Source organism: Nuphar pumila, chromosome 10, assembly GCF_984573655.1.
Source record: "Nuphar pumila chromosome 10, dmNupPumi1.hap1.1, whole genome shotgun sequence".
NCBI lineage: Eukaryota > Viridiplantae > Streptophyta > Magnoliopsida > Nymphaeales > Nymphaeaceae > Nuphar > Nuphar pumila.
Genome location: NC_143258.1, coordinates 83312743 through 83325669, shown reverse-complemented (window position 1 = coordinate 83325669; position 12927 = coordinate 83312743). Strand labels below are relative to the sequence as shown.

Genomic DNA, 12927 nt, shown 5'->3' with positions numbered 1-12927 from the left:
TTCAAGGAGCGGATAAAGGTCTTTATCGAGATCTTAGAGGATTCCAGCGAAGCCGATCCGTTTTCATCGTTGCCATCAGCGTTCTCGTGGCAAAAGCTTTGGATTTTCACGGGCTCGTGGGTCCTTAATGAGCATAACCTTCCTTGACCCTGGGGCCACCGCCATGGGGCTCATCATCCAACTGTTGTTCGCCCGGCTCGGCATCACCACCAGGCGGCACCTCGTTGGAGCTCTATAAGAACGAATACCCAATGACGGCGAGGGTCTCGTTGTGGCTCATGGAAGAGGTCGCGCTCATCGAAGCATCCAGAAGGTCATCATAAGAGCCATTGCCTCCACGTTTGCTGCGGGCAGTGCAAGAAGCTCCATCTCATCACCTTTTTGGCGACCCCGCACCAGCCGGAGACTTCCCTGCAGAGATCGCTCTTGGCGCCATGACACTGGAATAGAATCCGAACTGTAGGGAATTGTCTGGGGTTTTCCGGCGACGGCAACCGGCATCTTTGTACGTTGGTGGCCCTGCATAACAAATAGAAAAACAGAGCATACGCGTACCTGATGCCGCCATTGACGGAGCTGTTGTGGTCGCCGGAGAGGGACAATCTTCAACTCAGCCGGTATGCTGCCACCAAGAGCGCAGGCCTCTGAATGCTACCGGTGAGTCGACCTTTTTTCCTCACTGAAATTTTTGTATTGCGCTCTCTAAAAGGGTTGCTCATGAAACCCTTTTATAAGCTTAAAATGGGAACGGTTGAGTAACTGTTCCCTCTGATTGCAAGTTTAACGGAAGGAACGCATTCATGTGGGGAAGCGTTACCCACATCGTGGGTAACCACCACCAACGTGGTGGTTTAACCCAACATTCTCCCACTTGTTTCGACGATAAACCCTTTAACCAGAAAACCTTATGGGAATAACATGATGAATAGAATGACCTTTATATTCTATTCTAAAGGTCCTTAGTTGAATCTCTAATCCTTATGAGATTAACAACAACCATAATGAGAATCAAAAGACTGAAAGTGATCACTTTATTTATATGCATATGTCAAAACGAGTTTAACAATCCCATCCTCATTACATGTTTGGAATATAATCCCGGTGCTAGCCCTTTAGTAAGAGGATCAGCGATCATCTCTTCGGTATCAATATTGACAATATGCACTAAATGATTCTCCGTCCTTTCTTTAACAACAAAATACTTCAATTCCATATGCTTGCATGACATAGTACTTTTGTTGTTGTTCGAAAAGGACACCGCAACTTCATTATCACAATAGACCTTCAGTGGCTTCCCAATGGAATCGACCACCTTTGACTGTGATATGAAGTTCTTTAACCATATAGCCTGCGAAGTAGTCTCGTACAATGCAATGAATTCTGCCTCCATGGTGTGAGCAGCAGTGGTTGTCTGCTTTCCACTCCTCCAAGAGATCGCTCCCCCAGCAAGTAAGAAGACGTACCCAGTAGTAGACTTTCTACTATCAAGGCATCCTCCTAAATCCACATCTGAGTAGCCAATGGCCTCGAGGTGATCAACTTTATGATACATTAACATATAGTCTTTTGTCTCTTGCAAGTACCGCAAGACTTTCTTGGCAGCCTTCCAATGGGGTAAACCTGGATTAGACTGAAATCTGCCAAGTACCCCTACTGCAAAAGAAATATCTGGTCGAGAACATGTCTGCGCGTACTGCAAGCTGCCAACAACTGATGCATATGGATAAGCACTCATCTGTGCTTTGTCAATATCGTTCTGTGGACAATCCTTTAGGCTCATATTGTCATCTTTTGATATGGGTGTAGAAGTAGGAGAACAATTCTCCATCCCATATCGCTTTAACACCTTTTCTATATAGGATTTTTGGGAGAGGCCTAGAACACCTTTTGCTCGGTCTCGACGAATCTCAATGCCAAGAACGTAAGCAGACTCACCCATATCTTTCATATCAAAATGTGATGGAAGAAACTGTTTTGTCTCTGAAAGTAACTTTATAGCGTTGGTTGCAAGTAAGATGTCATCCACATACAACATCAATATAATGAACTTAGTCCCACTTTCCTTAAGGTATATACATTGATCAATAATGTTTGCTGTAAACCCGAAAGTCACAATGACTTGGGAAAATTTAATATATCACTGTCGGGAGGCCTGTTTAAGTCCATATATTGATTTGTTAAGCTTACAGACCAAACGATCATTTTCAGAGAAACCAAGAGGTTGTTCCATGTATACCTCTTCATTCAGATCCCCGTTGAGGAACGTTGTTTTCACATCCATCTGATGTAACTTTAAGTCATAATGAGCTACGAGGGCCAGAATAATCCTCATTGACTCCTTAGTTGAGACAAGAGAAAATGTCTCATTATAGTCAATGCCCTCCATCTGGGTGAATCCTTTAGCAACCAATCTTGCTTTATGTCTCTCTATGTTACCTTTGGAGTTTTTCTTGGTCTTAAAGACCCATTTACACCCTACGGGCTTTACTCCTTTAGGTAACGTGACAAGATCCCACACTTGATTTTTAGCCATAGAGTCTAACTCTTCTTTCATGGCTTCTATCCAGTGCGAAGATTGTTTGTTTTCAACAGCTTCCATAAAAGTCAACGGGTCATCATCCATATCTATGAAATCACCAGGCTCCTGAAGGTACACCACATAATCAGGATGTATGACAGATCTCCTAATCCTTGTGGATCTCCAAACAGGTCATTCCAGAGGCTCAGATTGAACCTGATCATCCTGTTCGTGCTCTTTTGCATTGTCCACAATAGGTTCACTTTGGATTTGTGCATTAACAACCGAATGATCAACCACATCATCATTATGAATAACAATGTGGTATCTTTCGATATTTTCCTTAACAGGTGACGAAAATAGATTATGTATTTCCTCAAAACCAAGGCTTTTAAGTGCACTCAATTCTACTGAACCATCTTCTAGGAATTTAGCCTTATCTGTTTCAATAATCTGTGGTCAGTGAGATGGACAATAAAACTTGTACCCTTTTGATTTTTCTGGATAACCAATGAAATATCCACTGGTTGTTCTTGGATCAAAGGCTTTAATATAGGGGTTATACAACTTAGCCTATGCGGGACATCCCCATATGTGCATATAAGACAGTGATGGTTTCCTACCTGTCCACAGCTCGTAAGGAGTTTTAGGCACAAATTTCGTAGGAACCTTATTCAAAATATGCATAGCAGTCCTTAAGGCTTCACCCCACAACTTTATGGGAAGTGTTGAATAATTCAACATGGCCCTGACCATTTCTTTAAGCGTACGATTTCTTCTTTCAGTTACACCATTCTGATAAGCACTACTAGGAATGGTATATTGAGGCACAATGTCTTCCTTTTTAAGAAATCGCGCTAATGGTCCTTCCTTTTGCCCCATCTCAGTAAACCTACCATAATATTCACCACCTCTATCAGACCTGACTATCTTAATAACTTTATCGGTTTGTTTCTCTACTTCTTTCTTAAATTCTTTAAACATCTGAAAAACATCAGATTTTTCGAAAATCAAGTAGATATACATATACCGAGAATAGTCATCAATAAAGGTGACAAAATATTTTTTGCCTGTGTAACAAGGGGAAAACGGTCCACATACATCCGTATGGACTGTTTCTAATATCTCACTACTGCGTTTGACACCCTCTTTATATGTATTTGTATGCTTAGCCTTTATGCAATCAACACATGGGTCATTGTCGGTAAAATCTAGAGATTGCAAGATCCCTTCATTTACAAGTCTCTTTATTCTCTTTTCAGAGATATGACCCAACCTTTGATGCCAAAGCATGTAAGATTTATCATTCGTCATGCTATATTTTTTTTCAACCAATGCGTATTCAGAAGTCAGAGACTCCTGAGTTTGGATCTTCACATTCAATCTATATAAACCATCATAAACTGATGCAGAACCAATTTCAATTGAATTTCTGAATATGAACAATTTGAAATTTTAAAACTTAAAACAATATCCAAATTTATCCAACTTTGAAATTGAAATTAAGTTTTTACTATATGATGAAATATAAAACACATCATGAAGATCTAAAACTACGCCTGTATCCAGAATACTCTTGCATGTTCCAACACTCTTCACATGTGAGTGCATCTTTTTCCCCCGAATAGATGTTTTTCTCATGCATTGTTGGTTCCCTTCTGCTCAGGAACAGCTGTAGATAGTTGGAAATATGAACAGTAGCACCAGAATCAATCCACCAGCTATTTTCATAAATGTGTAATAAATTATATTCATGAGAAACTAATGACAAATTACATCTCTTTTCCAACCACTTCTTGTACTTTATGCAATTTGCCTTTATGTGCCCCTTCTTCTTGCAAAAGAAGCACTTTATGGGAGCTGTATTGGATTGCTTGTCATGAGATGACTTATCCCCAGTTGGCTTCTTCCTAGCATTTCTCTTAAATGCATTCTTCTTTGGTCCTAACTTGGACGTATGAGAAGCCATATGTGCACTCTGCACCTTCTCACCTTTCATCATCTCTTCTTCTTCAACACATTTGGACATGAGCTCATTAAATATTCATTCATTCTTATGTGTGTTGTACGAGATTTTGAAAGGTCTGTATTCCAAGGGTAAGGATGTTAGAACTAAATGCACTAGGAAAGAATCAGAGATGGTGAGCTTCATGTCATTTAGCTGAGACGATATGTTCCTCATCTCCAAAATGTGCTGGCAAATGTTTCCCCCTCCAGTATATTTCATAGATATGAGTTTTGACATCAGGGTACTGGCTCTGGCCTTGTTTGAACTCACGAACTGTGCCTCAATGACATTCATGAATTCTCTCACTGTTCTGCATTGTGGGATAGCACTACGAATATTCTTAGCTACTTTAGATTGCAGAAGCAACAAGCTAAGCCTATTTGAGCGCTCCCACTTCTCAAAAGCAATCTTTTGATCAGCAGTGCTCTGATCAGTGAGGGCAGCGGGTTCATCTATCCTTAGGGCCAGATCTAGATTCATATACCCTAATGCAAAAAGAACAGTTTCTTTCCAATCACTAAAATTAGATCCATCTAGAAAAGGTATAAAGCTAGAGCCATCTAAAATCACAAAACTAGAAACTGCATGACAAAAAACACGTATCAGGAAGCATTCGTACGAGACTTAAACTTTAATGGAAAAAGCAAAAAATAATAAAGGCCCTTGATATGCTTCTTTTCACGCGAGTGAAGGGGGTCATCAGAGTCCTACTTTGGTAAGAGCTTCGACACGCGAAACCACTTCGCCTACCAACCATATTCGGTAAAACTAAGGTTATTGTGAAGTTAGACCATCAACACAAGGTACCTTTGGATACTCATGTGTGATGTATCTCGACACATTTACCTTATTTTACCCTACTTAAATTCCAAACACGATAAAACTACCTTTGGGTCGTTTATCGTTTCATGAATATAAGTACAACAGTAATATTGGCTAAAATCATATGATAGTACAATATTTTGACAACATACGTGTATTCAGTCACTTTGGTGACATGAATACACTAAGTTATCTGACTATCCTTAACGCCAATATTATATACAAAATAATATCTTAAAATAGTATGTAAACCGAATGGACCAGACATATGACTTTCGAAATGGTTCTAAAACTGAATGAACATGTCATATGTTTCACGAATCGGTCTTAAAACACTCTGAACCGGTCTAAAACGGCCCTGAATCGGTCATCCAAGGGTCCGAACCGGTTCTGAACCTTATGAACTATGTCAAGTATGAACAAAAGTTCATTAAAAACCCTATAACCGTATGCCAAAATCCCTGTATTTTCTTATATTTAACAAAAACAGGGTCTTAGCATCTCGGAACCGGTGAAAAACTGGAAGGAACCGGCCAAAAATGGCTCCGAACTAGTCCCGGAAAGGGGCCGAATCAGCCCCTGATCCGGTTCAGGCCAAATAGTGCATGGACCCTTCTGGATTCGGGTCAGACCCGACTGTAACAGGATTCGGATCAGACCTGGCTCAAACTGGATCTGGGTCGAACCCAGTAATAACCGGTTCCGGGTCTGACCCGGTAAGATCTAGATTCGGGTCTGACCCGGTAAGATCTAGATTTGGGTCGGACCCGGTAATAACCGGATCCGGGTCGAACCCGGTATTTACCTTATCCGGGTCGGACCGGGTTTAGACCAGAGCGGGTCCCCACTTGAATCCCAGATCTGATCCATAGGAGCCTTATGGATCGGATCAGGTGGGCTAGTTCGGATCCAAAAACGGGACCCGAAAAACCAAAAACAGATTTGAAATAACCTGAAACACGAAATGGGGTTTCTGAAACCCCTTTTCGCACTATTTACTCTAGATGCAGAGAGAGACCGTCGCCTGCCGACGACCCACGACGCCTGCCGGCGATGCCCCCTGCCAATGATCAACGCCGTCGTTCCTGATGGCGTTTCTTCTCCGGCAAAAACAACCATCCATCCGCCGGCGAAAACTTGAAACCGCAGAAGCCTTTTTAGAAATTCGACGACTCAATAGTCGCCGGTGACAGTTCCTGCAGCCTTTTAATGGCGGATGAAGGAAGGAAACGCCGGCGGTGTCCTCGCCGACAGAAAACCCCCAAAAGCGGTAACATGGTTTTTTTTATACGCATGTCTGTCGCCCAATGGCGACAGTCGCCGGCGGCCGGCGATCAGCAGCAGCGTCACCCCACGGTGACCTGCTTTGCTGGACGACCCAGAGCACACCCCGCAGCGGAAGCAGGGTGTGGGCCCATAACTCAATTGTTGGGTCGGTCGGAGGTTTTCCTGCGAAACTCAATGGCTCCTCTGTGTGGCGATGACCCTGCATAAAAACAGAAAAGCAAAGCGTACCTGATGTCGTCATTGCTGAGCTGCAGTGGTTACCGGAAAAGGGAGGTTGCCGGAAAATTCTCTGCTCAGCCAGGCTGCAGCCACCACAAGCGCAATGAAGAAAAATTAAAAAAAAGAAAAAATAGAGAGAGGTTTGAGAATAAATTTTTTTTCCTTACCTCTCATAAATAAGAAACCTTAATCGGGTTTCTCTTTTTCAGTGTACGGAAAAAAAGAAAAAAAAAAGAAATAATAAAAAAAAATGAAAAAGCAGGAGAAGACCAAGGAGGTTTGAGAATAAGTTTTTTTTTTTGGATAAAATTAGGATATTACCCCCCTTATCTTTTCAATTATTTTCTTTTGTGCTCTTATATTTTAGAAAACATGGGCCTTTATTTTTTAAAAATTTCATAAACATGTCTCCTCTCTAAAAAGTACTCGAGAGAAGATCATATTTTTTGTTTTGTTTAGAACGGTTTCTAAACTTTTTAAAATTACACAAAACTACATGTTTTTTTTTCGTTTAACTCAAAAAATTTGAAAATTATGTTTAGAGTTCAAAATTGTTATTTTTGCCCAGAACTACTTCTGACTTTTTTATTTTGTAGAAAAATGCTTATAGTTTGAGAAATACCCCCCAAAGCTTTATTTAGAAAGGTTTGAATCTGGATTGGATCAAGTCAATGCAGGTAGTTTCTTATAAACTTGTTTGGATTCGGTAATTTTTTTTTGAACTTACTTATGATATGTTTTGGATCTCTATCTTGATATGGGAAAGGAATATTTAGAATGCATATATTTGGATCTAAGTGATGACTCAAATTTTGGCTCTTAATTCATATAGATCCGACATGACTTAGTTTAGATTCAATTCTTATATGGATCAAGTTTAATTGGACTAGGATCCATTAGATCAGATGTTTGGATCTAGTAAGGTGACATAGTCCTTGGTTTGATCCAGTAAAATATTTTTGATCTAATTGAACTTATATGGATCTAGATAATTCAAATTGATTGAGTATAGATCCATTTGAATTAGTTTTTTATTCAGGCAATATTGTTGGATCGTGTTGAATTTGAATATAGCTAAATATACCATGTAATAGAATATGGATCAAGATTTGATTCGGAGTTTATATTGGATCCGGATAGTATAATTATTGGATATGAGATATAAATTCAAATTTGATCCAGAAATGAATCAGAAGATATATTGGTGGATATGAAACTAGTTTTGATCTAGGTTTTATCTGGATAGTACCAGATCAGATATTAGGTATAAAGTTCTATATGGGTCCTAGTTTGACCCGGATAAATTCAAATAAGTATAATGTTGGATATGTGATGCAGATCCATTTGAATTTGAAACATATGAATATGGATTTGGATTATAGACAAATCCTTTTGTGATCCATTTGAATTTTAATATAGATCGTGTTGGACTTGATGGATAACATTTTAAGTCAAATTTGGATATGAACTCGTACAAATCAAATGAATTTGGATTTAGATCTTTAGTGGATTCGGTAATAGATCTGAACTGATATGTTCACAAGTTTGTGGTTTGATTAAAGCCTTAAAATTGATTTATCATGTTTGACATATCTAAATGGTAATGTGATAACTTTTATGGGATTTAGATTTGGATATATCGATCCAAAATGATCATGTGGTGATTAACCTGATGTGAATTTAAACTTGTTACATATGCTGATAATGCACATGGATAGTGAGAGTATGGACCATAATAAAATTTTAAAAAGTGAGAGTATTTGCTATGCTTCGTAAATCATATTATCATGAATTCATGAATTGATGAAAATTCATACTACTCCATTATTGTGCATGTGGACTGTATGCAAGATTATTAGCACATTATGGTATCATATGATATGGTCATGAAAGAACAATAAGAACCACATGACTTACGTGATATCCACATTATGATGTATTCACTTTGCTCTAGAACTATAAATTGCATGGTTGAGTATGCATTGAATAGTGAATATTGAAAATATATTATTACACATTGTATTGCACGTTAAAGGTTGTGATAAAAATTTTGACATGATGAAAAACCCATATAGTTATGTAAAATAAGCGCATGAAAGGATCATGATGAAAAATCAAATTAGTTTGTGTATATCCTTATGATAGAAATATATCGTGAAGGAAAATTTCAAATAGTCTCATAATGTCATAGCTAAACAAATACTATATGTGAGAAAATATCATTATTCATATGATGATGGACAAACTATATGATTATAAGGAAAATAACTAATAGCATATGTGAAAACCTCATAATTGAATAATGAAAAAATTCACATGATTATGTGAGAAAAATATCATTGATATAACTCATAAAATTGTGCATGGTTATTTAATACATATTTTATTATGAAATGTTATATGTGATAGATGATGCACCAGTTATGATACAATGTTGGCGTTCACCTCATATGACTAAGTAAAAAATGTTGGATCTTGGTTTTGGATTCATCGTGGCCATAGGGTATCACATTAGAACCCCAAGAGTCACATGATTGGTGAGCTCATTATGAAACATAATTATATAGTTTATGAAATGGTTATGGAGGGAGTTACTAGATTTTATGGGGCACAATCTCTAATTAGTAGTGGATTAAATCCATTCCTCATAAATGCTTATAAATGAATTCTGTGCTCAGTAAAAGGATTATGGAGACCCCCACAGTTAGAGATGGGCTGAAATAAGTTTTTTACATAAAAATGAGGGTTCGAGTCCTCCAAACACATGCCCCATTCTATCCCGTGACTCCATTCATACTGTATGTCAGAACCGCCAGGTTTCAACACAAACCATAGTAGTGGTTCCTCTATGCTAAATTAAAAAAGAAAAGAAAAAGGCCAAAAACTTGATCAGAGCAGGTTGATTTGAAGCTTGTTTTCGCATGATTTAGCAGGCTTCAGCTTTAGGTTTGAATCAGTACTTTAGGAATGTAAACGGGTTGGATTCCGTTCAAATGTAGGCTTTAATGAATTTGACTTAATCAGCGGGAGTCTGGTTCAGATTTGGATAAAAAGAATGATATCGAATATGGGTGCAACTAGCTTAAAATGGCTATTCAGCTTGCCTTATAAATCTTGATTCCATTTGTTAATCTTATAAATCTTGATGTGATCCAAACCCGAAATTTTATCCACACATTTCTCAAAGAAATAACATTTTCTTGTTTTGTTTTGTTTTTTTAAAGATATAGGAAAAGTTCGTGTTTTTAACAGAATTTTGTGAACTTTGCAGTTTGTGCCAAATCCTACGCAACATGGTTCGAGTGAAATCGGTTCGGTTCGGTTCGGGTCAACCCGCTGGATCATGCTGGGTTCCCAGAGTTTTGCCAACTAAAAGCAAGGGTTCTATTCTATTATCACTGATTCACGGTCCCGTCACTCCTGTGTCTTGCCACGCCCACTTTTCTACTTTGGATCTCAAAAGATCGGGCGGTTCAGCTTCGATCTTTTTTCCTTTTCTTTTGTATGTAGAAAAATGCCTGAGTTAAATGTTCCGTGAGATGCTCCTGAGGAAAATAGTTTCCTTCCAGTGCAGAGACTGTTGGGTATTCCGATTCAGGTTCATCAATACTGCACGCCAACTGATTGGTGAAATTTCAAATAAGGAAATCTTGTTGCAAAACAAAATAATTGGTGGGTTCTTCAATTCTGGTTCACTTGATGCTGCACGAAAATTGTTTGATGAAATGCCTGAGAGAGATATGATCACGTGGAATTCGATGATCTCAGGATACCGGCGATATGGGCTTGTAGAAGAAGCTCTTAAATTGTATATATGGATGAATCAAGGGGGGCTTAAGGGTAACGCATCGACATTTAGTAGCATTCTTGGCGTCTGTACTGACGCTGGAGCTGTAGAATTAGGACTCCAGATTCATAGTCTGAGTATGGTTCTTGGGTTTGAGTTGAATTTGTATGTTGGGTCTGCTCTTGTTGGTTTTTATATGCAATGCTGGAGCATAGATGATGCGATCAAAGTGTTTGGTTTAATGCCGGAGCGGACTTTGGCTACTTGGAACTCGATACTTTGTGGATATTGCAAATATGGTCGATCAGACGAATTGCTTGACATGTTTGGAAAGATGCAGGAAGCAGGCATGGAACCAAATGGAGTTAGTTATTGTTATGTCATTCATGGGTGTGACCATGAAGGTGTTTTGAGCCAGGGAAAGCAAGTGCATTGTCGCATGATTAAAACTGGATTGGCTGAATCCCATTTTTTCATCGCTAATGCAATAGTTGACATGTATTCTTCTTGCGATTGCTTAAGCGAAGCCATCAAATCATTTGAGCTAATGCAGTTTCAAGATGTGATCTGTTGGAATTCTATCATTTCGGTCCATGTCAGACATGGATATCTGCACAGAGCTGTAAACTTGTTCAGCCGGATGCGTCAGTGGGGAAAAACCCCCACGATTCATTCACTTATTGAGCTCTTGAATTCTAGTACTGGCTTGCAAAGTTTTCAACTTGGGGAACAAATATATGGGCAGATCATCAGACTTGGATTCAATGACAGTGTTCATATCCGATCAGCTCTTATCAATATGTATGGCAAGTGCAAGGACATGAGAAGTTTCGAGAAGCTGTTCGATGAAATGGCTCAAAGAAACTTAGTCTGCTGCAATGCACTTATATCTTCTTATGCACAGTGTGGTCTCGAAGAATATGCAATTGAAATATTTAAGCTAATTCTCCGTGGAGGCCTTAGACCTGATCAGTTCACCATATCAGCAGTTCTCAAGTCATGTGTTGTTGTGGCGATGTCAGAATACAGTGAACAATTTCACTCTTATGTAACCAAAACAGGATTACTTTGTGATTTGTCTGTATCTATCTCACTGATTGACTCCTACTCGAAATCAGGGAGAGTTGAGATCTCACAGCAAATCTTCGGTCAAATGGGTGAATTAAGTACAACCTCAATGACCGCAATCATTTCGGCTTATGCTCAAAATGGATTAGGCAGAGAAGCGCTTGAATTATTTGAATACATGTTAGTGAAGGGATTAGTGCCAGATGATGTAACTTTGATAGCAGTGCTATCTGCATGTAACCATGCTGGATTGGTAGAGGAGGGACTGGCGATTTTTGAATTGATGAACTCGTGCTATGGAATTACTCCTGATCGACGCCATTATTCATGTATTATCAATCTTCTAGTACGATCAGGAATGCTAAAAGAAGCAGAGGAATTGATGAGTTCATTACCAGTTGAGGGTGATGCAAAATTATGGAGTTCAGTCTTGGGAGGTTGTAGGGTTCATGGAGATGTGGAGGTTGGTGAACGAGCAGCAGAAGCTTTGATGGAGTTGGAGCCTGAATCCCCTGCAACTTACTTGCAAGTGTATGATCTGTACTATGTAAATGGGGATTTGGAGAATGCTGCTAAATTTGGAGGATTGAAGGCAACAAAGAGGGAAAGAAAAGATTGTGGATACAGTTTAATTGAGATAAAGAGATAACAACAAAAATTAATTATTTCTAGTTTTAGAGCAATGCATGCTTATGGTAAACAAAAATGATTGTGGGGGTGTTCGGGAGAGCATAAATAAATGCCAAAAAAATATTCAGGATATGAATAACCATATCAATGAGGGTGATATTTCAGCTAGTAGAGATGAAGCGATTGAGAGAGGAAGATTGGCAAAGCTTAGAAAGACTGGAGAATCGTTTTGGCATCAGAAGTTCAGATTCAGGTGGATCAGTGTAGGAGACAGAAATACAGCTTATTTTCGTGCAAAATTCAAAAGCAATGTAATGAAAAATGGCATCAGGATGCTTCAAAAAGAAGACGACTCTCAGTTAGTGAAGGCGATATCATAAGAAAAGCAACTTCCTACTTTGAGGGCCTATTTAAAAGAGAAGAAATAATCGAGGAACCTCTGGAAGGTCAGGAATTGCCTAGAGTCAATGATTTGGAGAACAGCTTTTAGTCAGAGTTACTAAGGAACAAGTTCGTAGTCGTATTCCAAATGAAGAGTGATAGTGCGCCTGGTCTCAATGGATTTTCTGGTATGTTTTATCAAACTTA

General features: G+C 38.9%; 1 protein-coding gene across 1 annotated transcript; it reads left to right on the top strand.

Moving 5' to 3' along the window:
• Positions 1-558: 558 nt before the first annotated feature.
• On the top strand, positions 559-12358 carry LOC149827094 (pentatricopeptide repeat-containing protein At5g27110-like). Its single transcript, XM_090018434.1, has 2 exons — positions 559-617; positions 10453-12358. The coding sequence occupies exons 1-2, from the start codon at positions 559-561 to the stop codon at positions 12356-12358; spliced, it is 1965 nt and encodes a 654-aa protein (XP_089874560.1).
• Positions 12359-12927: the final 569 nt, after the last annotated feature.